The 21,153-nt window shown below is 44.9% G+C and overlaps 1 protein-coding gene across 1 annotated transcript in view; it reads right to left on the bottom strand.

The window, feature by feature from the left end:
* The window catches only part of LRRC49 (leucine rich repeat containing 49), a 112,135-nt gene that overhangs the window by 23,061 nt on the left and 67,921 nt on the right, over nucleotides 1-21,153 (bottom strand). The window contains 2 exon segments of the mRNA XM_075006730.1: nucleotides 980-1,134; nucleotides 8,918-9,001. Coding sequence (XP_074862831.1) covers nucleotides 980-1,134; nucleotides 8,918-9,001 — 239 coding nt within the window.

Here is a 21,153-nt window from a genome sequence, read left to right as displayed (position 1 = left end):
TAAGAGACAGCATAATGGAATTTCATCCCTAGAGAGGTAAAGACACATGGCCTGACGCTGCAGGGGTAGGAGGAGCAGTGGAAGACAAGGGAATAGGGTGAATTCAATGAAATAAGAATGGAAACAGAAATGCAACTAGCTCTGTAATCTTGACACCAATGACAGCAGTTTCTGCACACTTTTCACAGGGATCAGTCCAGGCTACTTAAAAGATCACTTGAATTCAACTCTAGGGAAAGCGGAGATCAGCTGGTGCTTTTGGACATGCTCTTCACCCAGATTAAGCATGTTCTTCTGGCCATTCAATCTGTTTAGGCTGCTGTTTTACCTATCTTTTTCAGACTCTTCCCAGAGCAAGTCATGGGGAAAATGTGTTAGTCTAGGGTGGAGTCCATCTGAGGTAGACAATATTCAGTAAGGCTGTTTCTACACGTTACTTTCATGGCATGCTTAATAAATGGCCCAACAAATGCTAATGCGGCACGGATGTAAATTCCCGGTGCTTCATTAACATAGTCACATGATTTGGAGTCTGGACCCCAAAAACAGCACAGCCCCTGTGGGATCTCCCAGAAGGAAATACTCCTTCCGGAAGCTGCTTCTGCTGGGAGATCCCCCAGGGGCCACACCTCTACACGCTGTCTTGGGATATGGAAGAGCTTCTTCCAGACTCCAAATTATGTGACCATATACTAATGAGGTGCCGGGAATTTACAGCCGTGCCTCACTAGCATTTTTCGGGCCATTTATTGTGTAGAAATGGCATAAGTGCTGACATGTTTTTTTTAAATTATCTAGGGTGTGAAATGTACACATTTTAAAAATCCAAAATTAAATAAACATATCTTTCCATACATATAGTACTTTTAATATTACACACATATGTGCACTGAGATGAATGGAAGAATTTATATTTCCCATTTTTATTAAATATAAAACTTTATCTAGGAAACATATTTCTAAGAAAATACTTATATACCTGGTTTCTTCAGGAAATACATATGCAGCACTGCCATTAATCTGACAGGAATCACTGTCTTTATTATCTTGATTTGAAGTGGTCACAAGGACAACTCGATTCTGCTGAATCTCCCATTGGCGAGCAATGTTGCTAATTGTCAATCGTTTCTTCTCCTGAAACATGAGATAAAGGCCACATGAAATTATCTGACTTCATTACTGGTGTGTTGGATTGCATATTGACTTTTTCCTCTAGGTGTAGAAAATTTGACAAGATATTAGGTTCACAAACTGTCCCTATTTTTTTCTTTTGTCCCCAAATGACTACTTCAAGAACAGCATTCAAATGACATGCAGTTCCAGACAATCAGTGAAAGCATTTCAGGACTCCACAAAATATATTAACTAGTTGATATTGTGTGCTCGTGCAAGTCAAGCCAATTGTCCATAAATTGAACTTTTAATTACACCCAGCTCTTTGTGTGGAACTCATCCACTATGAGATTTAAGCATTGATTTCTACTAGCTCACGGAACTGCATCTGAACTGATTAAAACTTTAAATAATATGAAAGTTTTTAAAAGGTAAATTCCTTGTTTCAGTTCAGTAGATTTCTGCTGAACCAGATCAACCTTCCCACTCTTAGAGTGCTCTTTAATGAAACTTGAGTAGATATAAATCCCTGCTATATAAAAGGAGAAAACCAGGAAATAAGTACAGAACACCATCTCCGTCTACGGAGCATTAAAGTTATGACACTGATAAAAGCCAGGAATGTTAAACATTAGTTGAAAATATTCCATGCTAAGTCATAGTGCCATAGAAATAGACCCTGTGGATTAAATGCCTAGAAAAGGTTCTGAGACATACCTACTCTGCCACACACCTTGGCCTACAGGGGTATGAATAGCAGAGCTACACTGTAACATTCCCCTGTGGATGCTGCAGGCACAAACTAAAAGGTTTCTGTGTGCTTTAATATAATCATTTTTACAACCTCTATGAGGGGCTACACTCATGGTTCACATTTGCACCCTCGTGTAGGACAGGGTTGCTAATTTTAGATACCACTTTACCCCAACAGCACATTATAACGGTGCTTCAAAATCTGCACTGGCCTGTTCAAGAGCATCTGATTTTGCACCACAGCATCACTTGACAACCAGCTATACCTATTCAGTGTTATGTCCGCCACATCTAATACCCATGACTAATATCTTTAGCCATATGTTTGTACTAAAATGTTTACCATGAACCCTAGCAATGTTTGGCTTCAGCTTTAACAGCTCATTTGGATTTAGGTGAAAGGAAGCAGTTTGCAGCTCCTTCAGAAGGCTTTGGGCTTCTGGTTTAAGCTACTGATTTGTAAACTCAGTCGGTCAACAGTATAATGGTTTACACTTAGAAGGTTATCTTTATAAACCAAAAGGTTAGCAGCTTAATTATTTTTTAAACTAAAGCATTTTTAGTCGCTATCACTTTGGCCAGGAAACTTCTCAGTAAATTAATATGTAATATATTAAGTCCTTATTTTTATCTTTTAATCAATTAAAAATGCCAAGCAGAATAAATTTTATTTTTAAATTTTACTTTTAATGTAAACATATTTTGCATATTGCAATTAGCTTACTTTTATCTTTGACTACCAAGTCTTTTAGAAAGTTATGACTTGTGTCTTTTAAAATAACATGCATTTGTAAAGGGAGATAAGATATTCCTCAGCGATATATTTCTTCACAAATTGTCGACTATTTTACAGGGTTCTTTTCCTTAGTATGTCCTTTGTTTAAAGAAAAAATTACTGAAATTGTTTTAACTGGGTTAAGACAAAGGGGTGCCATATCTCTTTGTTGCAAATGTTGCTTTCTTAGTGTTATATTTAAATCCAATAGAAATATTTTTTGGGTTTCAAAGATTATATAATATCCTTTGAAGCTGTCTCTGTAATGTTTTCTAAAAGCTGAGAGGCTGTTACAGTTTCTGAACCATTCCTTCTCTGCTAACCCTCAGATAATGAGGAAAGAAAATAGCAATCAGGAAGAAAAGGAAGTGCCCACTGACAATTCTTGATTTAAGCAGATCATGGAAATACATCATAGCTGTGAACAGGATGACAGACGCTTCACATACCTAAACATGCACGCTAGGAAGTCACAAGAGGAGCTCTCATTTACTAACAGTGGGAAAACCTATGGAGAAATGGAAAATTGGAAAAAGGAGAGGACATATGCAGTTGACACCCCTGCCCCAGTGAAGTTTGTTCCTTTTGAGGTTCCACAGTAAGCAGGAAAGGGTGACTTCTCCCTTCCAGTATTGCTGAGGAGTAAATATTATTATAAAGTGCGTCAGAAAAGATGAGAGAAGGAAGCAGAAGTGAAAGATGACCCTTCTGTAGATCCTGAATCTTAAGAATCAGGGAGAACATTCAGGAATGTTAAATTAGAAGACTTCATCTGACTTACTTTTCAATTTCATTTTATGTGCTAGTTGGCCACCTTTTGAGCACTCTCGTAGTGCATCAGAAACTGCTAATATTTTACCCAACTTCTTATTCATTTGAAAACCAAGTAATTGTAAAGGTTTGGTGGCAACTGATAATTTATATGCCAGAAAATATTCAGATAAAACTTTGTCAAACAGAAACTCTTGCCCCGCGGCAAGCCTCTGAAAGGAGAGAATTCTGGGACAGGTTTTTCTATAATGCGGTGGATTCCACTCTCAAAGGGTAGAGAGGAGGAAAAACCCATTTTGCAGACAGAGAGGCATGAACAGGAAGGAGGTTAGTTAGAATTAGTGAAATTAATACGGGGAATATTTACGGAAATTCAACAGTTGTTAGCAGGTTAAACTTGATGGCAGACACATTAATAAGGCAACTTGATTTTTAATGGGCAATATGCCATGGCATTTCACTTAAAGAAAGCAATGTAAAGTTTTCTAGTTTTCTCAAGAAAGCACGTGGAAGAAAGTAGATTTTATTGCTAAATATGACTCCACTAAATTCCTATTAATTGGATGAACTGTTATTTAAATCACAAATTATTTCACAGCCACTTGGCTCCACTGATCGATCATTGAGGGAACAAGTTCCATTCAAGTAAAATAAGAGTATGAAACAGAAAACAAAATCTAACCACACAAAAATTAAATGGAAATTTGCATAAAAGAGAGAAGAATCATCTTTTTGAAGCAAATAAAAGAACAGAAGTTGGCTTTTATGCTTCTTTACCCCCTTGAAGGCAAAGAAAAAAAAACCAATACTTCAATTTCCTGTTCAAGCTTGAATGACTATGGCATTACACATTAACAATACATGCTTCCTTCCTCCAATTGGAATTTTCAGTGGCAAAATGGTTTGAGAGATTTAGAGCATCAAGACAAATATATTCTCCTACTGTAAGGAAACATATCTCAAAGCTTAAGAAACAGAAATAAAAATAAATCACACTTTCAAAATTGTCACACATTTCTATTGCTCAGTAAAATGGCCAACACATTAATATCACCAACCCAACAGACGTGTACATTTGCACTTTTCTTCTCTACAGGAATAGGAACCGACATCAAAACCACAGACATTTTAAAATACTTGTCATCTATGGTAAATATAAACTATTCAAGTACCAATTTTTAAAAGACATGAGAGGGAATATCTTCTGGTACTTCTTTTTGAGCTGAACAAATCCAAACTCAGAAAAAAAAGTTTTAATAGGTAACATTTCATAAAAACAGAAGTATACGCAGTACACGCTGCTCAATTATCATGCAACCTTCTTTATCTTTTTTCCTGTTTTTTAACTTACTCTTTCCAGTTTACAATCATAGAATCATAGGGCTGGAAAGGAACTCAGGAGGTCATCTTGTACAGCCCCCCTGCTTCAAGCAAGATCAACCCCCACTAAGTCATCCCAGCCAGGACCTTGTCAAGCTGTGATTTAAAAACCTCCAGGGACAGAGAATCAACCACCTCTCCAGGCAACACATTCCAATGCTTCACCACCCTCATGGTGAAGTAGTTTTTCCTAATATCCAACCTACACCACTCCCTCTTTACCTTCATACCATTACTCCTTGTTTTGCCATCTGACACCACTGAGAACAGTTTCTCGCCCTACTCTTGAGTGCTCCCCTTCAGGAAGTCGAAGGCTGCTATTAAATCAGCCCTCAGTCTTCTCTTCTATAAACTAAAGAAGCCCAAATCCCTCAGCCTCTCTTTTCATACGTCTTGTGCTCCAGCCCCTAATAATTTTTGTTGCCCTCCGTTGAGCCTGCCACAGCACATCCACACCCTTTTTATACTGGGGGGGAGGCCCAAAACTGGACACAATATTCCAGATGTGGCCTCACCAGTGATGAATAGAGGGGAACAACCACTTCTCCAGATCTACTTGAAATGTTCCTCCTAATGCACCCCAGTATACCACTAGCCTTCTTGGCTACAAGGGCACGCTGTTTACTCATATCCAGCCTTTCATTCACCATAACCCCTAAGTCCCTTTCTGCTGTACTGCTGCTGAGCCAGTCCGTCCCCAGCCTATAACAATGCTTGGGATTCTTCTGCCCCAGGTGCAGGACTCTACAACTTCTCCTTGTTGAACTGCTTCAGATTTATTTGGGCCCAATCCTCCAACTTACCGAGGTCACTCTGGTTTCTTTCTCTACCCTCCAACATATCTACCTCTCCCCCTAGTTTTGGGTCATCTGCAAACTTGCTCATGGTGCAATCCAGTCCCTCATCCAGGTCATTAATAAAGATGTTGAACAACACCAGCCCCAGAACCAAGCCTTGCAGCATTCCTCTCGAAACTGACCGCCATCCAGATACTGAACCATTGACCAATACCCATTGGGCCCAACCAGCCAGCCATCAAACCAACTTTCTATCCATCTTATAGTCCAAGGATCCAATCCATACTTCCTTAATGTAATGGGCAAGAATGTGGTGGGAGACTGTATCAAAAGCTTTGCTGAAGTCAAGGTATGTCACATCCACTGACTTCCCCATGTCTACAGAGCCTGTTACCTCATCATAAAAGCCAATTAGACTGGTCAGGCAGGACTTGCCCCTGGTAATCCATGCTGGCTATTTATGATCAATTTTCTCTCTTCCAAGTGCTCCAAAATGGATTCCTTGAGGATCCCTTCCATTATTTTCGTAGGGATTGAGGTAAGGCTGACCGGTCTATTATTTCCTGGATTATCCTCCTTTCCTTTTTTAAAGATGGGCATTACGTTTGCCTTTTTCCAGTCATCTGGGATCTTTACCAATCTCCAAGAGAGTCTTCAAAGATAATGACCAAAGGTTTGGCAATGACATCGGCCAATTGCCTCAGTACCCTTGGGTGCATTAAATCCAGACCCATGGATCTGTGTACATCTAGTTTTTCTAGATAGCTCAGAACTTGCTCCTTCCCCACAGACGGCTGCTCTCCACCTTCCCATACTGCATTGTCTAACACCATAGTGTGGGAGCTGTCCTCATCCGCAAAGACTGAGGCAAAAAAGCATTGAGTACTACAGCTTTGCTTACATCATCTGTCACTAGAGGTTACCTCTCTCATCCAGTAATAGCCCCACACCTTCTCTGATAACCCGTTTATTGTTAACATGCCTGTAGAAACCCTTCTTGTTACTCTTCACTTCCCTTGCCAGCTGCAGTTCCAATTGTGCTTTCACTTTCCTGATTACTCCCCGGCATTCTCCAGCCATATGTTTATACTCCTCCTTAGTCAACTGTCGATGTTTCCATTTCTTGTACGCATCCTTTTTGAGTTTAAGCTGACTAAGGATTTCCCTGTTAAGCCAAGCTGGTTGCCTATTATGTCTGCATTTCTTACTATGCAGCAGGATGGTTTGTTCCTGTACCTTCAGTAAGACTTCTTTAAAATACTGCCAGTATTTACAAGTATTTGTAAAAACAATACCAACCATTAAATTCCGTGTGTCACCCTTTATATGAACAAAATCCAATTTTAATTTACACTCATGGTACATTACTCCCCACCATCTACCGTTACTCCTTTTCTTCTAAACTCCTAAGTGATAGATATTAAGCCCAAACTCTCCAGACTTGTGATATGAAATCTTACCTTGACAAACCACAGTTCACCTAGCCAGCAGCTGTACCTGAAATTATAACTGACTCACCCCTTTGCCAAGATTCTTGAGAATAATACATGCCCAACCATAAGACACTGCTGTCTAACCTGATAAAGACAGAGCATTTCAGGGTAATGTGCTAAGATGTTTTCAGTCTTTCCTGGGGAGTCACAGGCAACTAGTTTTAATAGAAAATTACACTTCATTATTAGACCTCTCACATAGAGAGTCCCAAAAGGATTCGTCCTATTCAACATTGATGTGAAGCGGTAAAACAACATGGACTCAAACATTAGAATTATGAAAACTGAGGCACAGCTCCACCTATCTATAAAGCTGACCGAACCTGGTCATCAGCAGGAGGGACTGAACCTGTGACCTGAGGGGCTAAAGACATATGCATCTATTGCATGAGCTAAAAGCCAGCTGGCTCTCAGCTAAGGCTATAGGGCAGACTTCACTCTCCCTTGTCAATGGTCTCAGTGCCTCTGCGGTTACATATCCCTCACCACTTATGACCGAACTATTACCCAAAGATGGCCCTGTGCTTGAATGAGATCAGCTCAAAACTGAAGAAGAGCTGATTGAGGCTGAAACCAAAGGTGACAGAAGTGATATTGATGAAAGAGTCTCCTCTCATTAAAGCTACACACCTCACAATTGGTTAGTTCAGTCTGTGGCTTAGGAGTGCTCCTGAATTCTGCACTCACGCTGAGCTCCCACATAGTCAAGTGTAGACTGTAGAAAGCTGTGTTAAGACACTCCATCTGAACAGTGACCTTTGTCTATCTCATGAACTTTCAGATGGATTACAGTAGTGTAACATACCACTTACAAAATTCCAGCTGGCACCATAGTTCCCTTTAAGGTGCATGGCTGAGTGGCTATGCAGGAAGCAATTAAGCTCAGCCCAACTCACTAGTGAAGCCACGCAGCATGCCTGCACTAATTAGCTACATCCTCCTGAGTCCTAACCTTGTTAATGGAGAAGGTGGAAAAAAGGGAAGCTGTTGAAGGGAAAATGATGGGGAGGTGGGGTCAGCAGGCAAATGGAGAGTTGACTCAGAGCTCCAGCTGCCGTCCCTGTGCCCAGGCAGCCAACAGTGTGCCTGCAAACAGACGCAGCCCTGCTCCTCCACTCCCCCCGCCCCCAGACAACCCCACTTGATCGTCTGTGGGAGGCTCCCGCTCTGGTGGCCACAAGCCCCCCCGATCCCCTTTCCACCTCCTGTTGGACCCAATCTCCCAGCCCCCAGTTTCTCCACCACAATCTTCTGTGCCCCTTTCCCCTGGCATCTGGTAGCCTGCAGCTCCAGCCAGCTCTGCCATTCCCCTTCGTGACTGCTCCATCACCTGGCCTACAGCTCTAGTAGCTGTACCACTCAGTCTTCCCGCTCCCACAAGAGCCTTCCTGCTCTCCTCCCACTCCATCCCTACTGCTCCTGCCCCTCACAGCCCACAGCATAACTCCACTGCCTGAAGTGGCTGCCCCTGCTCCCCATGCTGCACAGACCCGGCAGAGGGTGCAGGTCCTTGTGCTGAGTGAGGGACCAAAAAACTTAAGGACGGTCCTGCCTGATGTGGGCCCTCTGGCCTTTTCTAGATTTCTCTTACATTAATTTGGCATGAAGAATGGTCTGCATGTGATGTCAGAAACCAGTGTCTCATAACTGATTCTGACTATGCAGGAGTCTCATTTTCTTCAGATTAATAATAAAACCAGGTATAATTAAAGAAGGCAGTGTCCTTTTAAACTACAGCACCAAGATTTCACTATCTATGTTATTACTGTCAATACATCTAATGCAGGGCGTTGTATCTAATCTCAATTAGTATTAAAAAGAACACAGAAAAATACCTTTAGCAAGGCTTGTTTATGGCTTTCACGCTTCTTCTCTTCCTCTTTTCTTGCTGCAACAGATGCCATGCGCCTTTCTTCTTCCTAGGTAAAATAAAAGCAACTTTACCTATGCAGGAGTAATGTATGTAAAACATAATTGAAAAGTTCGTAAATTCTGATTCTGAAAGGCAGATTTATTGATCTATTCACCAACAGATTACATGTAGGCACTATTAAACACAGATGGATAACACGCCTATTACTAACTAACACTTCGACCCTGAATGGGGCCCTGCATGCTGTGTGTCATAAAATTTTTGGTATAGAAATGTAACCCTATGTCCTAATTAAAAATATTATTAAAACATTTCATTGAATAATTGAGTAAAATTTACTACCTCCACCATTTGTAATATTTGTGCAATCAATCTGTATACTACACTTTAACAGGGCTGCCAGAGGAAGCTTGACCCAGTCCTGCGAGTCTGTAAGGGAAAGCCACCCCCAGCCTGGGGTGGGGGTTTGCCAGTGGACGCCAACTCCAAGCCCTGTGAGCTTGCCCTCCTCTCATGAGGATCGCTAGGGAGGATGCAAGCTTTGCTGCAGCTTCTCCCCAAGGGCTGCCAGAGGACACAGGCAGAATGCTCCTGCCCAGCTTTCTGGTTCAGTGACAATCCCTCATCCTGCTGGATGAGGGATGTTCTTCATCGAGTGTCCCCATGGGTGCTCCACAATAGGTGTCGGGCTCGCCCAGCGCCGCAGATCGGAAACTTTCCAGCAGTTTCTCCTGGATCGTGCATGCGCCGGCGCATGCCGCTCACTTGCGCATCCCCGGCCACTTGTGCAATCCGGCCTCCACCAGTTCCTTCTCAACCGCCATCGGCTGCAGATGGAATCCGCTCAGGCTACGGCCAGAGTCAGATTAGCAAGAGTTTTTTCGTGTAAATTGTTGTTTTCTATCCAAAAAAAAGGACAAAAGGAAAAGCAAGAGAGTAAAAAAAAAAAAAAATAGTAAAAAGACATAGAGGAGCGGAGAAGACGCGTGGATGTGAAGGCCAGTAGGCCTCCCACCGCTGCAGGCTGGTGTCCGCGAAGGGTAAACAGGCACGAATTCCGTGCTAAGTATCCTATTAACAGCACAAAGACTCACCGCGATGTCCTCTTCAGGCTTTAAAAAGTGTGAGTCCTGCCGCAAAGCTATGCCGGCCTCCGATGGGCATAGTGAATGCATTCGGTGCCTGGGGGAATCACACGTTACCCAAAAGTGTTCCCATTGTGCTAAGCTCACAGCCAGGGCCACGAAAGACAGAGAAATGTGGCTGAAAATGCTCTTGTTTGATAAGGGTCTCCAACCTGACGTGCCGGAGAGGCCTCAACCAGAGGGACCCCCTGGGCTCCATAAAAGGAAGGCGGCTTCCCTCACCCCCTCCGTGCAGAAACGGAGGAAGATCTCTCCAGCCCAATCCCTGCCGGCGGTCTCAGCGAGCGGGACGGGCACAGCACATAGCCCCCAGCCGCATACCCAAACAAATGGCAGCGCAGCAGCGCACGTGGCAGAGGCTGAGCCTCCAATTACCAAACAGCCGGCACGCGCAGCACTCAGAGCGGCAGCCAGGCAAGCGCCGGAACCAGCGGCACCAGCGGTGCAGGGCCAACAGGCTTGGAGCCTGCAGGCACCGGAGGACATTATCCGCGCGGCACCGCAGCTGAGCATGCCGAGCACGGCGCCGACAGGGGGGCCGAGATCCCCGGCACAGGAGGGGGCGGTGCCAGCCCTGCAGGGGAGGGGAAAGGCGAGAGCAAAAACCCGGCACTGCAGCCCTTCTCCGGACAGGGCTGCAACGCTACTATCAACCAGCCCTCCCCTTATGCTGCACACGCCACCCAGAAGATCTGGGTCTCTACCAACCTATCCAGAACCTCCTTCTCCGTTCCTCCAACCAGCGTCACCATGGCTTGGGCCACCTTCGCCCTTTCTGGGATTGGATCACTTGGAGTACTATCACAAACCAGTTTCACCATTGTCTGAATCGTCACGGAGATCTCGCTCTCCCAGACATCGGGGGTACGCACCCTGAGAGTGGTCCAGGTCTCCATCCCCGGACCCGTGCCCGTGCTGCCATGGTCGCTCTTACCATGCTGGACACAGACACCCCAGGCATACACCAAGGGGCAGGTCCCCCCTGGCCATCCAATACCCCCGCGGACACTCTCGGCCGGGGATGGAAACACAGCTGTCTCAATGGGAGTTAATTTTGGAACCCTGAGACTTTCCTTCGCAAGCCTCTAGCGAGTGGGTGTAACATCAGCCACAAGAACCTGAAAGTTCGAGGGAGGTTTACCCTAGTGGTTCCTCCTCGTCCTCCCCTGAAGAGGCTATGGCCCCCAGGGACATTGCTCCCCCGGACGACCTCAAACAGTTTCAGGAGCTGTTTAAAAGGGTGGCTTTCACGCAAGGCATCCAAACAGCAGAGGTACAGGAGAAACATCACAAACTCCTGAAAAATTTGAGACCCCCGGCTTCATCCAAAATCGCTATCCCACTCGACGAAGCCATCATGGAGTCAGCCACCACCATATGGCAGACCCCAGCCTCCGCTCCACCTATAAACAAGAGAGCAGATAAGAAAAACTTCGTCCCGGCAAAGGTCATGGAGTTCCTCTTTAGTCACCCACAACCAAACTCACTGGTGGTAGAATCATCTCAGCAGAGATCAAAGACTTCCCAGTACAAATTGGGGGGTTCAGACAAAGATGCCAAGAAGCTAGAGCTGTTTGGCGGAAAGGTATATTCCTCCTCCACCCTGCTATTGAGAATGGCAAATTATGCAGCACATCTAGCAAACCATAATTTTGACAATTACTCCAGGCTTACTTCTCTCATGGATTCACCTCCGGAAGATAAGAAGCCGGTGCTAAAGGCGATTGTGCAAGAGGGCTACGTGGCTTTGAGGACGGGAGTCCAGATCGCCCTGGACGTGGCAGAGACGGCAGCACGCTCAACGGCTACAGCAGTGGTCATGCGTAGAGAATCCTGGCTCCAGACATCGGGTATCCCAAGGGATCTGCAGGCGAAGATTGTTGATCTTCCCTTTGACACTCAGAAGTTGTTTGCAGACTGAACCGACTCAGTCCGCCACTCCAGTAAGGACTCCAGAGCTACACTTAGAACCCTGGGTATTTGTACCCCTCCATACAGGAAGAAAAAGTATTACCCTCAGCAAAGACGATACCTGTACCAACCACAGCGTGCTCAGTACCAACGGGGTTACGATCAAGGGCGACATCAACAGCAGCAACAGTATAGAACTCCCAGGCGACGTTCTCAACAAAGCCACACATCCTCTGGGCAGGCCCAAAGGCAACAAGTTTGACGGGCAGATCGAGGACTGCACTATCGCTACCATCGCACAATGCCATTCCCAGCTAATGTTCCATCATCGCCTCCGACTGTTCCACCCCCAATGGCAAAAGATCACCGCAGACACACGGGTACTGGAGATCATAGCCACGGGTTACGCGATCCCCTTCCAGTCGCTCCCACCGCCGAAACCTCCGCCCAGGCCCCACCTCAGGGACGCTTCCCACGAGGCGAGACTCAAACAGGAGGTGGACCATCTTATGTTCATAGGGGCGGTGGAAAGAGTGCCAGAGTGATTCCAGGGGAAAGGTTTTTATTCACGCTACTTCCTTACAGAGAAGAAAACAGGAGGCTGGAGGCCCATCTTAGATCTTCGGGGCCTCAACCGGTACTTGCGCAAACAGCGTTTTCGGATGATCACAGTCACCTCTATACTCACGGCACTGGACGATGGAGATTGGTTTGCAGCCCTCGACTTACAAGATGCGTATTTTCATATAACGATCCACCCGGCACACAGACGCTTCCTCCGTTTTATGGTCGGCAAAGAGCACTTCCAGTACAAGGTTCTTCCGTTCAGCCTCTCCTCGGCCCCCAGAGTCTTTACCAAAACCCTGGCAGTGGTGTCAGCCTACCTGCACAGACACGGGGTATTTATATTCCGATACCTGGATGACTGCCTATTGAAAGGGGCCTCGAAGGCAGAGGTCCTACGCATGATACGTGTAACAGCAGACACATTTTCTTCGCTGGGCCTGGTCATCAACCTCGCGAAGTCAAAGACCGACCTCACACAAGACATAGAGTTTATAGGGGCACGTATAAACTCTATTACAGCAAGGGTCTATCTACCCGACGCTCGCTTTCGCGCCATCAGTTCGCTGGTGCAAGTCATTTCATACAGCCCCACGGTGCTGGTCTTAATGTGCTTGCAGCTGCTAGGCCACATGGCGGTGGCGACGTTTGTGGTGCAGAACGCCAGATTACATATGCGCAGCCTGCAACATTGGCTGGCGAGCGTCTACAAGCCGGCATCCCACACTGTCCGCAGGGTGGTGTCGCCCACGACAGAGGTGCGCAGATCCCTGCAGTGGTGGGTAAACCCCAAGAACCTGCTAACAGGGGTACCCTTTCACCAACCACAAATCTCTATTTTTCTTACTACCGACGCTTCCCACATAGGATGGGGAGCACACATCGGCGACAAGGTGACGCAAGGACTATGGTCTCCTGCCGAACAGTCACTGCACATAAACATACTGGAGCTCAAAGCAGTGTTCAACGCCTGCAAACACTTTTGAGACCACATACAGGGCAAAGTAGTCGGGATCAATACAGACAATACCTCCACCATGTTTTATATAAATCAACAAGGAGTAGCTCGATCCCGTGCCCTATGTGCGGAAGCAGTCCAGCTGTGGAACTGGTGCATTGCCAACAATATAACGTTGAAAGCCTCGTATTTGCCGGGCGCTCACAACGTGAAAGCAGACCAGCTGAGCAGGCGCTTTGCACTCATGCATGAATGGCAGATCCGCTCCAATCTGCTACGACCGATCTTTCACACATGGGGGTTTCCTCAGATAGATCTGTTTGCCACTCAGCACAACAACAAGTGCCCCCAGTACTGCTCCAGGGCAGGATTGGGGTGGGGGTCCCTGGGGGACGCATTCGTGATTTCATGGAAGGGCCCCCTACTTTACGCGTTTCCCCCCACAGTGCTCATCCACAAGGTCTTGCAGAAGGCCAGAAGGGAGAGAGCCCGCATGATTCTAGTAGTCCCAACGTGGGATCGACAGCAATGGTTCCCCTTGCTTCTGCGCATGTCGGACGGCCCACCGCTCCCCCTTCCAGTGGCACCGGACCTACTCACGCAGGCCCAGGGGTCCACAGTGCACCCACACCCTCAAGGCCTGCGCTTACAAGCATGGCTAATCCATGGCTCAGCTCCCTAGAAAGCACATGTACGGAGGGAGTACAACAAGTCCTGGAGAGTAGCCGAAGGACCTCCACCAGGAAGACCTACAAGCAGAAATGGACTCGATTCACTGCATGGTGTTCTGCCAAGCAGCTAGCTCCCCTTGACGTTCCTATACCTGTAATACTAGAATACTTATTGGACCTCAAGAGGGGCGGGCTATCCCTATCCTCGCTAAAGGTCCACCTCGCTGCTATATCTGCTTTTCGGCATGAAGAGGAGGGGCCCACGGTATTTGCCCATCCTATTGTTAACAGGTTCCTGAAGGGGCTGGTAAACCTGTACCCCCCTTGGAAACCGCTTCCACCATCGTGGAACTTGGACCTGGTGCTCAGCGCGCTAACGGGCCCACCATTTGAACCCTCAGCCACTGTTCCCCTACATCTCCTTACGATAAAAACAACCTTCCTCCTTGCAATTACGTCAGCTCGCAGGGTGAGTGAGCTCACAGCAGTTATGGCAATGCCGCCCTGCACAGTATTTCTCAAAGGAGGCGGTAACTTTACGGCTGCACCCAGCCTTTGTTCCGAAAGTTTCTTCAGAGTTCCACCTTAACGAACCCATAGTTTTACCTTCGTTTTACCCGAAGCCTCACAGCTCCAGCAAGGAGGCACGCCTACATCTCCTGGACGTGAGGAGGGCATTGGCCTTCTACATAGACAGAACTAAGTCCTTCCGGAAAACGGACAGACTTCTAGTCTCTCTCGCTCCCAGGTCAAAAGGAGAAGGTCTCTCTTCACAGAGAATCTCGAAGCACATTGTGTCCTGTATAAAAATGTGCTACAAACTTCGAAAGACTCCTTTGCTGGCCCCGCCTAGGGCTCACTCCACCAGGGCGGTGGCGGCGTCAACAGCCTTTTTCAAGGGCATTGCGTTAAAAGACATCTGTAGAGCGGCGACCTGGTCATCCTATGACACCTTCGCCAAGCATTATGCCCTACATCGGGTATTCCAAGAGGATACCCGCCTCTCAACAGCGGTCCTTTCGGGGGCAAGCTGCACATAAACCGATTACCCACCTCCTTACTTGGGTTACTGCTGGGTAGTCACCTATCGTGGAGCACCCACGGGGACACTCGATGAAGAAAGAGAAGTTACTCACCGTAGTAACGATGGTTCTTCGAGATGTGTCCCCGTGGGTGCTCCACCACCCACCCATCCTCCCTGCTTCGGATCTCTGTTCAGTGTTTTTCAGGAGCATCCAAGGCGGTTGGTCAAGGAACTGGCGGGGACCAGATCGCGCACGTGGCCGGGGACGTGCAAGAGAGCAGCGCGCGCCGGCGCATGCGCGATCCAGGAGAAACTGCTGGAAAGTTTCCGATCTGCGGCGCCAGGCGAGCCCGACACCTATTGTGGAGCACCCACGGGGACACATCTCGAAGAACCATCGTTACTACGGTGAGTAACTTCTCTTTACCGGACCAGAGAATTCTGGATTTACGAGTCGCAACCTGCAACTGAAAGAAGCACTGTTTAGTTTGACTGTTTAAAGCTATGCCGCATGTTTCCGTTAAAAATGCATTACTAAGGTTTAAAAATGTTTGTATATACATTGAAATATTTTTAACAACACATACTTATTTCAATTATGTGCATTTTAAATTAAGCAAAACTCTGTAGAAGATTCAGCACAACCACACCTTCAATTAATGTGTTACAGCTCACAAAGTGTGAGGATTCCCAGTGGCTTCCCAAGAAAACCAAAGGAAGATTAGAGCTTCCTGAATTTTCTAAGGGGAAAAATAAATAGGAAAAAAACCAAACAAAAACCAATGCCAATAATCAAATACACACCCTTTACAAAATATTTCACATTTTTTCCCTACACCATAATGAAGCAAAATGGCAAAAGCCTGGATCTTTAAAGTCTTTTGTCTGTAAGCATAGGAACAATGAAAGAAACATCACTTTTATTACTTATTAAACTGGGTTTTTGATTTTCTTTCTGGGTTCTTTCCAGGTAATTTATTTTCAACAACTTAGAGCAACCTGTAATTTTCACAAAATTGCTGCAGCTTGTTAAGTCACTTTGAGTGCTGATTCTTGTTATAGTAGTGAACTGGATTGCTATCACTATGACACAGTAAGCTGAACTGAAGGAAAAAACAGATTGAGGAGTTTGTGTTTATATTATTATAAACAACTTGATTCTCCATTTTCACATATTGAGCAATTCTAATGCTGTCACCATGATATATATAAAAATGTCAAAAGAGTCATAACACATTTAAATATTGCTTAGAATATTAACATTTTACAAATGAAACAGAATAAATAACCCTTGTAATCTAGACCAAACGGTTGTAATAAACACTTCATTTTGTATGCAGTATCAGTCAATAATGGGATTTATCTAGAAAGGCTCCAGTTTTCCTCATGCCTCTGCCCAAACACCCAGGCGAAACAAACTATTTCTCAAGCTTACATAGGAATTAATCGCAACTATTGCAATCTGTGCCATACTGCATCTTGTGAGTAACACACAAAACAGGGCAGGGAGCCAGCAAAGTGCCTGCGAAAGAGAGAAAGAGAGAGAAAGAGAAAGAGGAAAAGAGAAAGAAAGAGAGAGAATTTAACAGACTCGGATACTTAAGAATTTGCTACTCAAACGGGGGGTTGATTTAGGAGGAATGGGGAGGGTTCCAGCCTCCAACTCTGAGTTCACAACCACCAGTTGGGAGTGACTTCGCTTGCACCTCTTCCCCTGCATTCACAGGCCTATTATTTGCTCAGCAAAAAGAATGCAGAAGTATATCTGGCAGAGCCAACAACAGGGCTAGGAGCCTCAACAGCACTTTTGCATTCCTGAAACAAACATGCCTAAGGAGTGGTGGGGAGAAGGAAGAACCCAAGCTCCACGTTTCGGTTAGAAGCTGCTTTCTGCAGATTTTCATCATGACCTGCCCCTGACTGTCACATATGTGACACCTGGCACCCCGTATTCACCACTGTCACATCATTCAAACCTTTTGTGTAATGTATGCCTCACAAGGCAGCATTCCAAAAGTCTTCATCTGCCAGACACAAATACCTCATTGGCTTGTATGCGTCAAACCCTATCATAGCATGTGAAATTATGAAATCTCACTATGCATGTGCAACTGAAAATTACTGTGAGATTGAGAACAGCCACAACAACATTTAAAGTACAACAATACACAGGCCAAACAATGTGAATGCCTTATCGAAGAAATGCAAAGATTTACTGCAAGACCTGTTGATCAATAGAAACCTCTCAGAAATAGCACTATATCATAGGAATGTCTGACCCAGGTTACGACAAAAGACCTTTCTGACAAGTCAGAAGAAAATGTAAAGAAGGAAATGTCAGCATGACTGGACCTTGCTCCCCCTACAACCACGTTAGTTACAAGATCAAAGGCACATCTCATACACTTCCAGCAACATTATATATGCCAACAATGCCCTGCCACTATGTACATTGGACAGACTGGGCAAAACCTTCGCCAAAGAATAAATGGACATGGAGCAGTCATCAAGAAACTCAATACATATAAGGTGGTCAGTGAACACTTTAGTGAAATGGGCCATTCTGTTAAAGACCTGAGAATTGTGTCCTGGAGCATAAACAACTTAGCAACAGATTAGAGTGAGAAATTTGTGAATCAGAGTTCATATTCAAATATGACACATGAATATGTTGTATGAACAGAGACATCAATTACTTCACGCACTACAAGGATTGCTCCCCTTCCTTTGATACTTGTGATTATCTCAGACAGGACAATCAGCATCCCCCCAACCCGCACCCCCCTCCTTCAATCCTATTTGATTTGTCAGTTTTTATTGCCATTTTTTATTTTGGTCCTCTGTACTTATAAACATCATTCTATACTGGAAATCAGACTGATCTGATAAAGTGAGTCTGTCCCACAAAAGCTCATCACCAAATAAATCATTTTGTTAGTCTTTAAAGTGCTACATTTCTGTTGCTATGTTTTGTTGGAGTACAGACTAACATGGCTACCTCTCTGTTACGATTCCCTCTACAGCAAGACACCAGAAAGTATCAGATGAAAGAGATTGAAGAACGGGTTAAAATGCTGGTCCCAGCAGGAAAGAAGGCAAAAGCTAACCTGCTTGTACTACCTGGATGAGATACTCGTTAATTCAAATATTAACTAGTATGTAAGGCTTAAGACTGTGTTTTTGTCTTATTTCTTACTAGCACATTTACCCAGCATTGTGCAGGTCCTTAGTCAAGGGGAGGGTGGAAAACAAAAGGAAAATGAACGTGATTTATTCAAATGATTATATTTTTCAAAAATACAGTGTTATTTTTATGAAGTTAATTTTTATTTTTGATTCTTAAAAAGGGATTGTTAATCTATGTGAGGTTTGGGGAATTTTTTCAGTAATTTTTCAATGGGAATTCCATCAAGTGTATTTTTCTATTCATCCCTATAAAGCAGTGGTTCCCAAACTTTTCGGCATCACGCCTCTGCCTTTGGATTTTTGAGAGACCCTCCTGCCCCCGCACCTCTTCTTTACCATCATCCAACCCCCTCTTTAATAAAAAATTCAATTCATAATTTAAAATAAACACAAAATCTTGATATAAAAATGTTATTTAAAATTAAAAATAAGTAGAAATATTTTTCTTGGACCAAACATTTAATGAAAATGTAATTTACCATTAGAAACAGCAGAAACAAAATTAATTTCATGTGAAGGATGATGGAACATTTTCTTCACAACCTGGGAAATCCTAGGTTTGAAAGATGAAAGTGTGCAACACAAATCGTTATTGACATCCAGTCGATTTTTGTTCAGTTTTAAATGCGACTAAACTTGAAAAGCTTTTTTCACAAAGGTACATTGACAAAAATGAAAGAATAATATGTAGCGCTTTTATCAATTTTCAGGTATGTTGGGAAATATTTTATCTAAAATTCCTTCAAGCTTGAGTTTTCAGAATTATCTTTTGCACTTGAATCGTATTTTATTTTGAGTGCTTGTTCTTGCAGTACTTCTAGCAACATATCTACATCAACACTAAATGGACTGCGTACTAATTTATGAATGGGGTTGCCAGAAAAGTTAATTAAAACATAGTGAAAGATAAGTGTTTACAACATGGTTTCCCAAACAGGGGGGTGTGAAAAAATTCCAAGGGGGGCACAAGGCAATCCAGACCTCCCGCCGCCATTCCTCCCACTCCAAGAAAGAGCTGGCCTTTGCTTCCAGATCTCAGCCCCTGCCAGCAGGGGAGCTGGTGGTTGCCTGGCTTCAGGGGAGGGCAGAGGCTTGGGCAGGCAGCTTGCGGGGCTCAGGCTGCTGGCCCCAACTCGGGTTGCTTAGGCTGGTAGGTGGGCAGCTGGCCCTTGCAGTGCGGGGCTCAGGTGGCTAACCCACAGCTTGGATGGGCAGCTCAGACAGTTGGCAGGCCAGCCGTTCTGGCAGTGTTGGGCTCTGGTTGGGCTGCCGGTGTGTGAAGCTCTGGCAGCTGGCCCAGGGCTCAGAGAGCTGGCCAGCTGGGGCTGCACCAGGCACCCAAAAGGTGGGGGTTGTGCCATTAGCCTGGCCAGTCCATAGTCTGCCTCTGGGCTGGGATGGGGCTGGCACAGTGTCCGGTTCACCAGCCAGGGCTGCAGCTGGTCTCTGCATGGACTGGGCCATGCCTGCAGCTCTGGGGCCATGCCAGCAACCCATTTGGAGGTGAGCTGGTGCTCATGTGGCCAGGGACATGTCCAGCATGGGACTGGAACGAGCCTTCACAGCCAGTGGTCAAGGTCCGGCATGCAGCTCAGGGTGGGGTGGAATTGCTCCACTGAGTCTGCTATCCACTATCTTTCAGACAACTCTTCTGGCAACCATGTGATAAACAGTTATCATTCACTGTTTTAATTAAAAAGGCTATAGTCACATGGGTTTCCAACAACATTTTCTTCTAGCTGTCAAACCTGAAGCATCGATTTAGCTATGGCACTCCAAATTTCTCCATTTTATCAATTTTACATAAGGTTTATTGAGAAGGAATCCTATTCCAGATTCATCCTATTTTCTGACTCATCTTACTTCAATCTCTTTCAACATTTGTTCAGTTATATCAATTTTGAAGACTGTACTTCATTTGGGAAAGCTTTTTTCTGGTTGGTGTGATGAGAAATAATCCCATTCCAGGTACATTCTATTGTCATGGCCCAACCAAACCTTTATCTTGCTTTAAGTTATAAGAAGAAGCTGTATATCAAATTTGGAGGTCCAAGCTCTTTCAATTTTGGAGGAGTTCTTAAATAAATAGACAAAATAAACTGACAGATGATGTAAGAAAAGCTGAAGTAATCAATGTTTTTTTTGACTCAGTCTTCACAGACAAAGTCAGCTCCCACACGATGGTCCTAGACAATGCAGTATGGGAAAGGGGACGGCAGCCATCTGTAGGGAAGGAACAAGTTCTGAGCTATCTAGAAAAACTAGATGTACATAAATCCATGGATCTGGATTTAATGCACCCAAGGGTACTGAGGGAATTGACAGAGGTCATTGCTGAAACTTTGGCCATCATATTTGAAGACTCTTGGAGATCGGTAAAGATACCAGATGACTGGAAAAAGGCAAATGTAGCGCCCATCTTTGAAAAAGGAAAGGAGGACAATACAGGGAACTATAGACTGATCAGCCTTACCTCAATCCCTGCGAAAATAGTGGAGGGAATCCTCAAGGAATCCATTTTGGAGCACTTGGAAGAGGGGAAATTGATCATAAGTAGCCAGCATGGATTACCAGGGGCAAGTCCTGCCTGACCAATCTAATTGGCTTTTATGACAAGGTAACAGGCTCTGTAGACATGGGGAAGTCAGTGGATGTGATATACCTTGACTTCAGCAAAGCTTTTGATACAGTCTCCAACAACATTCTTGCCCAGAAGTTAAGGAAGTATGGATTGGATCC

This window comes from Carettochelys insculpta, chromosome 12 (assembly GCF_033958435.1).
Source record: "Carettochelys insculpta isolate YL-2023 chromosome 12, ASM3395843v1, whole genome shotgun sequence".
NCBI lineage: Eukaryota > Metazoa > Chordata > Testudines > Carettochelyidae > Carettochelys > Carettochelys insculpta.
This window is presented reverse-complemented; position numbering and strand designations above follow the sequence as displayed.